Below are 14,703 nucleotides of genomic sequence, written 5' to 3' on the forward strand. Positions count from 1 at the left end.
TTTGATCTCCATTGATCTTGAGTAGCAAAAGTCCACAGTCTACTCATTTAAATGCTCTGTAGCAATGTTTTCAGTGTATTTACTCTTCTCTTCACCCTCATTGTGCGGCTATGCCAGAAAAAGGAAAGGAGACGCTGGATGGGCCGCAACTTTATTCCTAAATTCTGGGAATGCCTAGTCGGTAAAACTGTACAGTGCAGGTAATTCCATAAAAAGAAAAGGAGTATTTGTGGTACCTTAGAGACTAACACATTTATTAGAGCATTATGCTCTAAGGTGCCACAAGTACTCCTTTTCTTTTTACGGATACAGACTAACATGGCTGCTATTCTGAAACCGGTAGTTCCATAGTCCTTTACATATACCGAGAGATTTGCTGGCAGCCACCCCACTGCTGGGGTCTTGCCACACACATCCCATCTCAGATGAAGTTTAATGGGGGGGAGGGGACTTGACTTACTGCCGTAACAGTCATAGGAGCCCCTGACCACCCCTGTTTCCACCCCTATAAAGAATACCTCATTAAATCCTTTCCCAATCCATTTTACATGATCACCATATCTGTTCCCTATGGAGTACCTTTACTGGGAATCCACCCCACACTTATATAATGAGTTGCAACTCTCTTTATTCCATAGTCTAACTCTCTTTATTTCTTCTTCCCCCCCTCCCCCCCGCAAGCCTCCAGCTTGCCTTGGGAAAGATGAAAAAAGCTACTTCACCTTGGCCAATCTGGAGGTGAGGGGAAAATTCCTCACCAGCCACCCCGACCCCAGTTTCAACAGGTGGAGTGTTCAGCCTCGTCCAGTTGGAAAAGGGGCCTCTACTGTACAGATGTGGACATAAATAGTCTGCTTCTCTTCAGGTCACCCAAGGGGTTGGGTGAGAATGGGTCAGCATCCCCATGCTGTATGGGTATGGAGCTGCCTCCATGCAGCAAGTAACTCTCTAGCTTTCTAATCTTTAAAGTGACAACACCTTCTCTGACTAAGCAAAAGGCCTGACCTCTGAGGTCATTCTCTCATCAAACGTATCTGAAGATATTTTGCTCACAGACTTGACTGTCATGATACATGTTCCATGCCCAGATGTCTCTTCCCTACAAACACACTTATGATGTCGTACTTTCATTATTTCTTAATTTAAAAAAAATTGAAATAAGTAAAAACTGTTGGGAGAAACATTAGACTGCTTTTATTTTAAAATGTGAATAACGCACCTTAATGCCCACTCTGATTCCAAGTGTACATTTAACCTTCAAAAAGACAGGTGAGTTTCCAGTCGGAGATCCATATGATGATCTGGATTTAGCTAACTGCTTGATTCAAATCAGGCCTCAGAATGCGTTTTGTTCCCGTGATATGGGAAAATACTTAGTGTCCTGTTTTGTTTTTATTTTTCTTAATATAAGAACTGACTGCAACTGTTGTGGAGGTAGGCCTAAACTTAACAAGTCTGGGCAAAGGGGATGTAATCAAAGAAGGGTGAAGAATTTCAAGAGCTGTGAATAAACTTCAGATAAATGTCTAAGCTTTTTAAACTTTCTCTAAAGCAAACTTCCAAATATTTTGATTTTCATCCATCCATATTTGTAGTTAGGTAGATAAAAATGCATTTTCTTCTGGAGAGAATATCAGTGATCATGGAAAGTTGTACCTAAGGTAGAATACACAAATAACACTTAAATATTTCCATGGAAGCATTCAATGATTTTGTTGCGTTACAACTTGTAATTTAGTAATAAAGTAATTTTCAAGTATATTCTGGATGTCTTGATGCTGAGGAACATAATTTTGGACATAAATGAAATACTGAGTGAACCCTGGTGAATGTTTTTCACTGTTGGTTTTTATAAATGTAATATATTCAGACCATCAATCACTCCTTGTACTACTGGTTTTTGTTGGTCTATTTGCTTGAAATTTAAACTTAAAATAGATCTTTATGATCATGCTACTCCCAAATCCATGAAATATTTTGAGTTGGTCACTGTTAGACTTGTTAGTAATATTGAGCAGGTTTGTGTAGAGATTTTCTGGATTTTTAGATTAGCAAATCTCTAGCCAAAGTGAAATAGTGATCCCACTTTTGGGGTCAATTCTAAATTTTCATATATGTATTCCAACACCATCTATGTGATTTTTTTTTTTATCATTGTCTGTAAAGCGTGTCTGTAGATATACCAAATGGAACAGAAGCCCAGAATTCCTCTTTAGATCTAAATAAACATTCAGTAGCTACTCAGACCATTGAGGTGACGCCTGCATCAGAACCTCCATCAACACCATTACCAGTTATGAGGTCTGCTTCTCTGTCAGTGCTAAGTTGGTGAAATACACTGATATCACTTAAGACTGGAAACTTGTTAAGATATTTAAATCTGCATGATACTAAAATTAGAGTACATTCTCACGTAGGTAGCTTTACTTGCTCAAAATTTGTGGAAGACAAATGTGTTGTATGTTAACACGCTCACCTTGTAACTCCTACTTTACTGTTTGTCACAAAATGTCATTGCAGTTAGAAATGTGATGTGCATTTCTCTTCAAACAAAAGACCTTTGTTGCATTAAATGTCACATTTGCAGTTACTTCAGTCGTGTCTGGGCAGGAGGCATAATATGGAGAAAATGTTAAGAATTATACTTCAAAGTCCAACCCCACGCTGTTCAATTCCTGTAGCACCCAAAGTAAATGACGGGGTCGTGGCATAAAACAAACGACTTCTTCTAGTTTTTTAGAACGAAGAAATCACAATGAAAGGGTATAAAACACTAAGATGAAGCCCTAATTAGAACTTCTGAGACTCTCATTTTTAGTATTTACTGTAAGTTTGTTTTTTTCCCCATCAGGCTATGCAGAGTGACATTAAATGTGCATGTCTCATCTCTGTAAATATAATAATGGGCTATCTGCTGATTTTACAAGCAACAATACACGTTTCTGTCTTCACCAAAGTCAAGAAAGGTCACACACAAATTGTGCCTCATCTCAGCTCTGACTTTCACTTTAACCCTGATTCCCATTCAAGATATTGATATTTTTGTTCACATTTTAACACATCTTTATTATGTCACTTAACTGTAGATTAAACATCTTTTTTTGTGTTGATTTTTATTTTGTTACCTTGAATGACATGCAAACTGTTCATCAGACCAGAACCTACTTCAGACAGTTCGCCATTAGCCAAGTCTTCACCTGTCAGTGTTCCCTCTCCCAGACTTCCTGATCATGTCTCAAGTTCGCCCCATGGGAGGTAAATGATTCTCCGGTGGTACTCTTCCTAATTATAACAGGAAAATCTATACTAGCCATGTTTCTCTGTCACCCATTTAAATGGACATCACCAGTTTTCTGAGCATGGTAGGAGGAGGGGAAAGAGGAGCAGAAAAATATTGATCAGGCCCATGAACACTTCACAGGTACTAGTTGGAATAAGAAATAACATACTAGGTAGTAAAACAATTCAGAAAGATCAACTTTGTTAGTGGGTGACCCTTCCCATGACCTGCAATAATTGATAACAATGAAGTGTTAATGTATAGGTTGAGAGTTAATTCAAATGTATTTCCCACTGAGGCAAAACTATATTAAATATATTGAAAAAATATGGTGTGCTCTTTAAGGAATGTTCTACTATGTGGTGATGAAATGAGAGAGGGCAAACTTCCAGTTACTGACCTTGGATACCTTAATTGGCATTATTTAGACCATGTTTTCTTGGCAGACTGTAGACTCTCTTTGGAGGTCATCTTTGGGTTTAGAAAGAGAAAATAACATTTTGAAAAATGTTGTTCCTTAAGGTGAATAAGTTACACTGATGTATTGAATTTCATAAGCTAATAGTGTGGGTGTGTGGCTCTGTGTCTAATAAACACCAGTTATCTGGAAGAGAAAACAAACACCAAACAAGGCCTATCATTTTTTGTACATTATCCTAAATTTATTCAATTGAATTATTTTTGTTATCTGTATGGTATGGACAGATTGATGCAAAAGATAATCAAAAGAATAAAAATGGACCCTTTTCTTGGACAGTTCCACAGTTCACATAGCCTTAAGTATAACTACTCTTGACCCATAGCCTCTATAGAATTTGGATTACTCTGTTGCAAGTGGTAGAGAATTAATTATGGCGGGCTCTTGCTTTTGGAGCCTGATTATTCTCATGATCTTCCTTCAAAGCCTAAACTTTAAGTCATCAAGTATGACCTCATACAGGCCTTTGAGCTTTAGATTTCAACAGGGAATGTGGTCTCTGTTCTTCAGCTTTGTTATTTTTGAAAGACGTGGCTTTTGTCGGTCGGTTGGTTGGTGGTTACAACGTGCTTGGGAGTTGATGGTTACGTTTACCTCTAAAATAAACTAATATGAAATATTTTTGGATGAATCTTATAAGACTTGCTTTTGAATTATAATAACTTCTGTCTTAGGAAGCTCATCTCATGGTCTCACAATAACACAGCAGATTTCACCTCCCTTAATTTTAAAAAAAAACCCAAAAAACAAACCCCCCCCCAAACACTCCATTAACTGACTGACTTGCTGATTCCATCCTTTTCACAACCTTTTTACAAGGGTTAGCAGCCATAAAACATGTTTTTTATTACTTGTGCTTCTGTCTCTAATATGTCCATTTAACTGCTGTTCCTGTACCATATGCGCCATGATGTTGTTGTAGTAAAATGTTTTACTGAAATCAGTGGTTTTGTTGTTTGTTCATTGCGTAACCTGGGCAAGTCACTTAAGTTATCTGCTTCAGTTTAGCCACATGTAAAATAGGTGCAACACCTATGCATGGGACTTATTGGTTTATTAAGTGCTTTTGTGTTCTTGCGTGAAAGAGTACATTATGGTCGTTGTGGGAATCATGCTCAATTTTTTTTAATTCTGCTGGGTTGTTGCCATAATATTGGCTCTGCGTTAAAATATGGAGGATACTGAGTGCAAACATCCTGAGATTCTTCCACACCCTCTTTGGCATGACCACTTTTCTGACATGAATAGAAATCATTAGTCTTCCCCCTAAGTGTATAGACTGCAGTTAGATCACTCACTAGTAGCTGGCCAGTGTCCTAATGGTGGAAGCAGACGTTGTAGGTGCAGTATGATTAAGATGTGTACTTTGGTCTGTTCTGTTACCCTTTTCTGTCTTTTGGAGAGGAAGGAATATCCAGTGGCTAGGACGCTAGCGTAGGCGTTGGGAGACCTAGGTTCTGCCACAGACTTCCTCTGTGACCTTGGGTGAGTTACTTAGTCTCTCTGGGTACATTTATACTAGAATAAAAAGCCCATGGCACAGCCATGGCTGGCCCAGGACAGCTGACTCGGGTTTGCGGGGCTAAAAATGGCTGTTTAGACCTGTATAGGGTCCCAGAGCCCAGGCTCCAGCCCAAGCCCAAATGTCCACACAGCCATTTTTAAAGCCCCACCTGAGCCAGCTGACTCAGGCCAGCAATAGGTGTTTAAATGCAGCGTAAACATACCCCTGGTGCCTCTGTTCCTCATCTGTTAAAATGGGGGTCATTGCACCTGTCAGTCTCACAGGGGTGCTATGATAATATTTAAAAGATAGTGAAGCTCTGAAACTTAACTGACGCAAAACACTGTATAAGTACTATTTTTATTTTGAAATAAATACAGTACCATTCTGTATTAATACCTTGATCCAAGTATAGAACTACCATTGTCAAACATTTCACCCGAGCAGCATTTTTGTGGTTTTTATGTTTTTTGTGGCAGCCATTGTTTAAAGAAATAGGTTCTTTGTGTTCTCTGTTGTGACTCAAGGCTCTTGAAGGGAGGATGCTGCTGCCCGTTGTTTATATTATTTACTTACCTAGTGGCAGCACATTTAAATACTTTGTTTTTTTTAAAGGCATGAATTACATAAGCCTCTCCTAAATGATCAATCTTAAGCTTCCACTATTATCCCCTACATATCTTTATGTCTTCATAGTGGACATAGCTTCAATACAAATTTATCAAAATTAACCAAAAAATAAAGGAAATAAACAGAAAAACATGCCAGTTGTTAAATGGTAATAACAGGCTTTGTTTCACTCCCTGACATTTACCACCTCAGACTCTAGCAAATGGCTAAGAAGAACCGACTTCCAAAGGTCAGACTCTCTCAAATGAGAACCCTGTGCCTGGCACTAGTCTTAGCCTAGGAGCTGACAACACATGTAACCCAGCCAATTTCTACCCATTGCAAAGCAGATTCTCAAAAATGAGTTACCACGTCAATCAGGGCTTTAGAGATAATTACTGACACTATGAATTGGACCGAGAAGTGATGAGGAAACCACGACAGAGTTTTGAGCATAGATCTCTGTTTCTGAGAGCCCACCCCACTCAGCTACTTTTTGCACCAAATGAAGCTTCTGGCAGGTCTTCAAGTATAATGCTGTGTAGAGTCGATTACAGTGATTTTTACTTGGGAAAGCTATGGGTGTTATTCTTTTGAGGTCAGTATCAGAGCAGGTTTGCAGCTTCCAAGCTTCCTGTTGTACATGATAGCATCCCTAGCAGCTGTCCAAGAATCCAGGAACAATGATTGATCTAATTTCACCTTTAAGCTGAGAACCATTCTGAATAATGGACAAAGATAGTATTGCCTCAGCCCACACCTGTAGAAGTTTCCTCCTACCAAGAAGCCAATACGAAGAGTTGAGTTTCAGCCCATTTCCCCTCTGTCCACACGTACCAGCCAAGTTTAAGGAGATAAGACTAGAGTATCAGCCCACCAATCAAATAAACTCCCTTTCCTTGATATCTTATAGGTTGTCTGTAAACCATAGTGACCCACAGGGACCACATAAGGAACTTGCTGTTTGGGTGCTGGTATGAGCAGATGGTGACAGCGTTCCCCTTAGGGCACAGACATGGGGACTCAGTCACTGAGTGGTAATCTCCATTTAGTTGGACCACTGAGGTTCCTCTTCACTGTGGAAGTGGGAGCTGGTTAGAACAGCTGCAGCAGTATAGGGCTCAAATGGTCTGTCAGAGTGGCGTGAGAGAGGGAGTCGCGTGATAAAAACACGAACTGTACATTTTGTGACACTGTTGAGATTTTTATACCAAACAAGAAATAAAGCAGCAAAAATAATAAAACTATTTTAAGAAATTCTTACCCACCATTGAATTAATAATATCTTGAGATCTATTCAGCAGATTGCTATTGCAAATGTTGTATTTCAGTCAGAATGAACTATTTCTAAGTACTAGCCATGGATCAGTGTCCAGCAAAAGAAAACTTGAGTCCCTTCTTATATGCTACCAACATGCCTAAATTTACTATATTTGCAGTCTTGTCTACTAATTGGCTCACTTTAAAATGAGCCCTTCCCTGGCACATGACATATCATATATCTGAGGTTAATTGTGGAAAGCACAGCTGCATTCCCTCAATATACATACTCCATGTGGGGAAGAGAAGACCCACCCATCTAGGTCTCAGGGAAACAAAATTGACTTCCACATCCCAGCTATACATTAAACAGCTGCCGCCTGAGGTTAAATGTATCTTGGAGGCTAAAATCCCTCTGCTGGCCTTTGGGAAGAGAGACCCTCCCTCCTTCCTCTGACTAGGTGGCTTGCATTTTATATGACGATACTTTTGTTGAACTTGAGAATGGCAATATTCACTCTTTATCAGGCTTGTTGCAAGGCTCATCTTTTTGCCACAGACACTTTAAAAATAGGTGTGGACAGAGAGATTTGTTCAAGGGGGAGAAGGATCGGCAGTGTGGTAATTCAGGAGCTGCACTTGTATTTTTAATTTATCATAAGCATTTAGTGCCCTTTAATTTATCAAAGGGCACAGGGTGCCCTTTTAGCACTTCTAAAGATCAAAATAAACTTTTTGCTTTTACCTTTATTTGTGGTATACTGACACATCCACAAGTTTTAAAATTGCAGTGTAACTAAGTACCCTTTCAAATGGATGTCTTTATTTTGAAAGATTAAGACAAAGTAGTGAAAGAATTGTTAGTGTCTAAAAGGTCCATCAACACTGTTTTCATAGGTTGGACCATCTCCAAATATGTAACAAGATGAGTTTAGGGGTAGCTTTCATGTTCATTTCTGGCACATACTAAGACGGCTTTATCTTAGAAGAATGTAGATAAAATTGTCCTTCCCTCTTAAGTTTTTAGCATTCTTTCTTGTAACTTATTTGAAATACCACATTTAATAAGTGCGTACTTAAATAAGGGGAAACTAATATCCATCCCCACCTAATCATTACTGCACTAAGTTGATCTGGAAGAAATTCCAGTATAGATAACATCTGAAATGGTGGACAAGGATGAGCACCTGGGCCCCCAATGTTCATGCATATTGCAAAATGGACAGTTTTTGGTACACTATCGCAAGAATAGCAGTACCTGCTCCAGAAAGGTAGAAAGGTGAAGTGCATTTGCTTACCCATGGGGTAAGCTTGTAGTGCGGGGAAGTGTTCTGTATGTAGAGAAGGGAAAGTAATTTAGCTGATGCTTGTGGATGGTTCCTATTCTTATAGGGGGAGTCATGGGCATGCATTCTCAGGGGACTAGAATATGCCAGGCTGAAATCTGATTTTAGTCTTTAAGTCTGAATTCACTCACAAGTCTAGGAAAAAAAAAATCCCTCTTACTCCAAAGAAAGTACCTATTTGTTGGTATGGTATATTCATGTATTACCTCACACTTGCAAGGAAAAGTAATCCAGAACACCTAGACAGTCCCTAACCTAAGCGGCTTTGTTTTGTGTGTGTGCGCGCGTGCGTTCGGGGGTGTGTGTTGTAATTTATAGTAGTAAAGACACTTGAAAATAATTGGCTACTTCTGGTGTTCTATGAACCAAGCTTATTGTTTTCATTAAGCGGTGAATGGCTGTTGTCTCAAACACTCTTTAAGTAGGATACATCTTATATGGATCTCCAAAAAAAGCCTATTTTCAAAATCATGACCATTTGAAATTAATGAGTAATTGCTATGTAAGCCATCATATATGTAGCAATGCAGAAAGAGGCTATCCAAGGGTCAGTAGACTTAATTTCATCACCTGCATTTATTGTCACTGAGCTACCTCATTTTCCTTGTGGTGTAGCTCTTTCCTTGGCTAAAATCAGTCACTTGTGTCATCCACTTCTGAACCCAAGAAGAGGAGAGAGTTTGATTGCTGTTACAGTTTATGAAGAAGCTGGAACTTGTTACTGAACGAAAGCCAGCCTTACTGTCTGTATGGCAGATTTCACAATGTAAAGTATAATGTTTGTAATTGTCGTTTCATTCCTGTAATGGAAGTGCAAATTAGTCATGAGGCAATATACCAAACTGCTGTATCTTATTTGGTCTGTTGATTATTTCCCCATATAAAATTATTGTATTAAAATGTGGGCATTCCTTATGCTTCCTAATGTTGAAGTGTTCATAACTAATTTAGACATTACTTTTATGGATTTATCCGTTCACTTCTTCAAGGATCACTCATTCAATAGTTTCCCAGGCAACTTTAGCCTGCAGAAAAGAATAGGTGTCCAGATATCTGGAAATAGACAGACATAATATGAATCAGGACAGTGGCAACAAGAGTCTTTAGGTTGTTCAGTTACATCTGTGAAAAGTTACCGTGTCTTAATAGTGTCACAAATGTGTTTCTGGGGTGAATTAAAAAAATGTAGTTGGGTTGCTTTAAAAAAAAATCCCTTTTGTGGCAGGTGTGTTGTCAGTGTGACTATTCCCATTAAAATGAGGGAAAATACATAACGCCAAAGTAATGTGTGTGCAAAGTGGTTAATTTGGAATGTTGGTCTTTACTTTTCAGATGGAAAAAGAAATACTTACTATATCACAAATTTTCATATTCTCCTTTTAATATATGGCATTAAATATGAATAGTGAAATCTTGAAGTGCTCTTGCTGATTAAAAGGCAGCCAATAGTATATTCTGAAATAAGTGTAATCTTCAGGTTTTTATTGGAAGCTTCAACTAGTGTTAAAGTAATTCCCTTTCCTAGCCACCAACAAAGAAAAAAGAATATTAAGTAACTGTTCTACCAGAAATGAGGGTGTAAATCCAAACATGATTGAAAAATTCCCCAAAGGAGAGCAAGCTTCTGTGATGTCAAACTATTTCTCTGCATTTAGGGTCTCATAGAGGACCCAGTGAAATCAATGAGACTGTAGGAACTGAATTCAAGGACAGCCCCAGAAAATAATTGGAAAGGGCAAAATCCCTGTGTTTGTCATTGGGGCTGGTCCAAAAAAAAAAAAAGTGGGGTGGAGGGGGACTGCACAAGTATCACTTTCTATATTTTTAGTTCAGCCATCTCCTGAGTTGGTTGAAAAAATGAGGGGACAGGTGGATGAAGTACCCACCCTCCTGCCAAAATCTGAAATTTGATCAAAATTTCTAAATTTACACCACTTCATGTAAATGGAACGGTGTGTGTAAATGGGGTGGAGGGTGGTGGGATGCTTGATTGCCAAAGATTTGATCCAAACAAAATACTAGCAGACGTGCGTGTATTTTACTGTTAGCTTACCATAGTTCCTTTAGTATGTAACCAAAGTAATTATTTTCCTTAGATGCTATACACTGTGATACTGTGCAGATTTTTTATATTTATTTTCTCTGCCTAGTGTGCTACTTACATCTCTGCTTTCTTCTGCCTTAGAAAACTCTTGTTTGACAATCCTTTGGAAGCCTTACCTAAGTGTGCACCTCATCCACCTGCTGTTGTTCAGGTTTTAAGTGTCAGTAGCCAAGTAGCCACAGTGTCTAAAGTGGCATCTACTTACACTAGGTAGTGTTCCTTATGTGTCATGTTCTGTTTTAAGTATATCAGAAATTGCTGGAATCATGATTTTTAAAAAAAATCTTAGATACTTTGCTTTTATCGTTAAATGAGGCTGTTTGTAAGCTGTCAAAGTTAAACCTTGAAAAAAGCTACTGTCATGAAGAAGCAGTTTGTGACTGGTCCTATTTTTCTTGCTGCCTGGAAGATAATACAGTGGAAGAGTCTCTATGCTGTGCTGCCTTTTACCAGTAGCATCTTGTCACAAATAAAAACCCCTGTTAGAAATAGATAGCAACTGTTCTTTATTTTTTTATTAAATAAAGAATTCCAGTTGCAATGTTTCTGCATATCTAGTCTCATAATAACTACTTCTTGTTAAATTAATGTCAACTAGGAAAATAACTCAATCTGCAGAGTTGACTGCTCCAGGTCCAGCAATCTTAATGACAAATGAAACTGTTACAGAAAGTCCTCTATCTGATAAGCACACAGTAGCTACACAGACCTCTGAGCCACCCTTGCTCACAATTGCATCAGTGGAGCCACCTTGTGCAGTCCAACGCGTGGAATCCATACCTTCAGTGCTTCCTGTTCCTGTCAGGTACACCAATCTTGGCCATGTTAAAATTGGAATGAAAATAATATAAAATAATGTGGTTTCGTCTCCATTTTAGGGCGTGATGCTATAAAATGTGCATTGCCATATTATCCACTAACATGGAGTTAGTTATTGGAGCAAAATACAGCAAAATGCTGTTTTGGATTGAGTGGTGAAGTGCCGTAAAGGAATTAGTCCTTACGAAAATGATATCTTGACCTAGTGGTGAAATGCTTTTCTCCTGAAAAATGCAGTGAAGGGGAAAATTGGAGGAAGTTGATTTTTTTATTATTTTTTTTTAATAGCAGTAATTCAGTTCAATTTTCAAATAGACAAATTTGCAACAAGGAAACTTTGTAAGGCTTACTGCTGTTAGTCAGTATCAGTAACCCTATACTTGACTTTGTTTTCTGGAAGGCAAGTGTTTTATTTTCTCATATTCATTTGGATTTCATGATCCTTGCTATTGTTGCCTAAAATATGCTAGATGTGTATATAATGTTCTTTTACCCTCTCAATACTTTTTTGGGCAGACATTATACGTTTGTGCCTTTTTTTTTTTTTAAACAAAAATTTTTGTTAAAATCTCAAGCTCTCGGTCTAGATAATCTTTAAGTCACATAAGGTAAAACTTATGGTGTGCACACAGCAGACTGTTAGGTGAACGCATGACAATATCTCTATTTAAATCAAAGCTGTACTGCAAAATGCGGTTGTCGTTCAGGTGTTTGGTTTAGTTATTTCTGAAACAGACTGAAAAATGGAAAAACAATTGTGTGGAAAATTTGAAGTTGTAGTTTTCAGGGTTCTAAATAGACCTTTTAACATTTTTATTTTCAAAATATTTTTCAATATATTTATCTTTCGGTTTTGTTTTTCTTTGTCTCTTCCCCCCCCCCTTTTTTTATTCTTCTCCCTCCTGGGGACAGATATTGTAGCCGGAGGGGCGGGGGGAGAGGGTGAGAAAAAGTGGAGAAAAAGGTACAGAGGGAGGCAGATAAAAGGACAACCTTAAAATATTCTTTTTTTTTTTTTGGAAAAGTCAGTTTTTGTGATGTGCTCTAGTTACTTGTTTGTACCTTAATGTCTTTTTTTTAAATGCTATTTTTGGTGTAATATTATGCTGATTCTGATTTTAAGGCGATCAGCAGAATAACTTTCAAATTCATTTTGATGCTCTCATGAAGAACTAGACAGAAAATCCAAGACCCTGATCCTACAACAAGCTCTGTGTGAGTGGACCCCTTCACCCACACTGTTTGTTGTAGGATAAGGGCCCAAGGTTGTGAATTGTTGTACTGAGTTAAATTTTTTTTTTTTTTTTTTTTACTGAAAGCTAAATTGATCACTTAAGAGTCTTGTTCATTAGAAAAATCATATTAGTGTTTAAGGGCCCAATGAAGTCAACCAAGAAGTCTTTCCACCAACTTGTGTTGAAATGGCACCTTAATGATGGCACAGTTTTCAGTGATTACTTGAAGCTGCTTCTACTATTTCTTGGTTGAGATCTCTTTCCTTTCTCTCTGTTTTCTCCCTTTTTCAATGAAAGCTTCTACACTAGAAAAACACTGCCTGAAAATCCATTGGAAGATCTGCCAAAGTTTTCTCCCATCCCTGTTCCTTCTTCTTCCAGGCAGAGCTCAAAAGTTATGAGCAGTGCTGCCGCTGCCGTGTCTGCTGCTGTTGCTGTACGGGCCAGGTAGAAATCAGCTGTGAAACGGAAAAAAATTTTATCAATCCATTTCAAAAAGCTCATGCTCATAGAGGAGTTAACTGGGAGAGATGTAAAATCAGAAACGTTAACTTTCACGTTAGCAGTACGTGTATGGGGTTAGAATAGAGCCAAGGCTCCTGTGTTTTACTCTCAGTTCTGCTATTGGCTGAGTCTGGGGCAATAACTTTAAGTTTTCTGAGTCTCATGATGCCCATTTTCTATCTGGATAAATTAATATCACCTTGCCTTGCATGGTGGTTAAGGATTAATTGATATTTTATTAACAGATTTTAGATCCTTAGATGCCATAGGCTATACTGCTACGTTTTATGACTATCTAAACAATTATTATGTTTTCCATTATTAAATGATTTTGCAGACATTGAAGTGGTTTCTCAGTAAGTTTCTCAAGGTGGGGATTGATCGCTTTCCAGTTATAATTCTTGTCACACTCTTATGGAAATTGTTGGGAAGCTCAGCTCTCACAAGTTATTTTAGTAATTCCATTCAGTTTTCAAGCTTATGTGGATAGCTAGTGTATTTACCAGGTCTTTCTAAATGCTTGCTAGACTCTCCGATCCTAATGTCTACCGTTCGCTCTTGGATGCCCTTCTCATCACCCCTATCACTAAACCGCCTCCTCTACAAAGTGTCAGGCCCTCAAGGAAATCAACGAGTGCTTTGGAGTTGCAAAAGAAAGAGAGGTATTGTATGAGAGTGATGCTCTTTTGACACTGTAGGCTAATAAGACACGAGTTTCTGTATTGGTGTGGTTTCTGTTGACTGCATCTTCTAAGTGATCTGTCTGATGTGCTCTTCTGCATGATATCACCAATACATTATACTACTGAATCCACCTCTTTGCAGAACTAATCTGCACTATGGTGGTTCTAACATAGTTGATGTCCCATTAATTGAGCAAAAATTTCTTACCTACAGTTGTGTGATTTTGAAGTACACAGTACTGTTTGTAATGCACAGTCTGTTTTAAGGCGGTATGACCACTCCAGGTAATTTATTGGAGAAGAAACGAAATATGTTTACTTGGGACTTCTAGTATGAGTGAGATATTTGCAATAGTTTCATGAGCAAGAAAGCCACATGTTAAGCTATTGGAACAAAGAACTTCTATTTCTCAAAGGTTGATTTTTAATATATAAAAAGAAATAACTGGCATGTGGTACAGCAAATAAATATTTGTAAACATAATTGCCATTTATACCCTTTGTTCAAGTGCTGGTGAGGTTAGATGTACCAGGACTTTTTGTTCTCGGTTCCCAACTGCAACTATGTTTAGAATCAGCTTCCTTGGAAGCTACTGTTATCTAATGGACTTCATCCACAAAGCCAGAAATCTGTATTGGTGTTTTTATATGGCAATGGTTCATTAGTTGTGTTCAGCAAATACCTAACAGGGGAACTTCCAGATGGATAACACTGCACTTACCAGCACAGTTTCTCTTGGATATAAAATTTGAAGGAGACAGAGTCCAATTTTTCAGTGCAGTTGAGCTCCACTTGCTGCAAAAACTGGGGGGTGAGGCAAAGGTGCATTTTTTTACTCCCCTATTCTGGGGATGCTGGCATCACTTTGGATCTCAGCAAA

The 14,703-nt window shown here is 38.3% G+C and overlaps 1 protein-coding gene across 19 annotated transcripts in view; it reads left to right on the forward strand.

The window, feature by feature from the left end:
• The window catches only part of PDLIM5 (PDZ and LIM domain 5), a 179,610-nt gene that overhangs the window by 109,422 nt on the left and 55,485 nt on the right, over positions 1-14,703 (forward strand). For 12 of the 19 annotated variants that reach the window (XM_043512623.1, XM_043512628.1, XM_043512621.1 and 9 more), the window contains 6 exons: positions 2,167-2,301; positions 3,154-3,255; positions 10,663-10,791; positions 11,180-11,386; positions 12,933-13,082; positions 13,667-13,801. The exons of 6 other annotated variants lie outside the window; for them this stretch is intronic. In XM_043512623.1, coding sequence (XP_043368558.1) covers positions 2,167-2,301; positions 3,154-3,255; positions 10,663-10,791; positions 11,180-11,386; positions 12,933-13,082; positions 13,667-13,801 — 858 coding nt within the window. The remainder of the gene's footprint in view (positions 1-2,166; positions 2,302-3,153; positions 3,256-10,662; positions 10,792-11,179; positions 11,387-12,932; positions 13,083-13,666; positions 13,802-14,703) is intronic. One more of the 19 variants, XM_043512629.1, reaches the window with a different exon arrangement.

Source organism: Dermochelys coriacea, chromosome 4 (genome assembly GCF_009764565.3).
Source record: "Dermochelys coriacea isolate rDerCor1 chromosome 4, rDerCor1.pri.v4, whole genome shotgun sequence".
NCBI classification, from domain to species: domain Eukaryota; kingdom Metazoa; phylum Chordata; order Testudines; family Dermochelyidae; genus Dermochelys; species Dermochelys coriacea.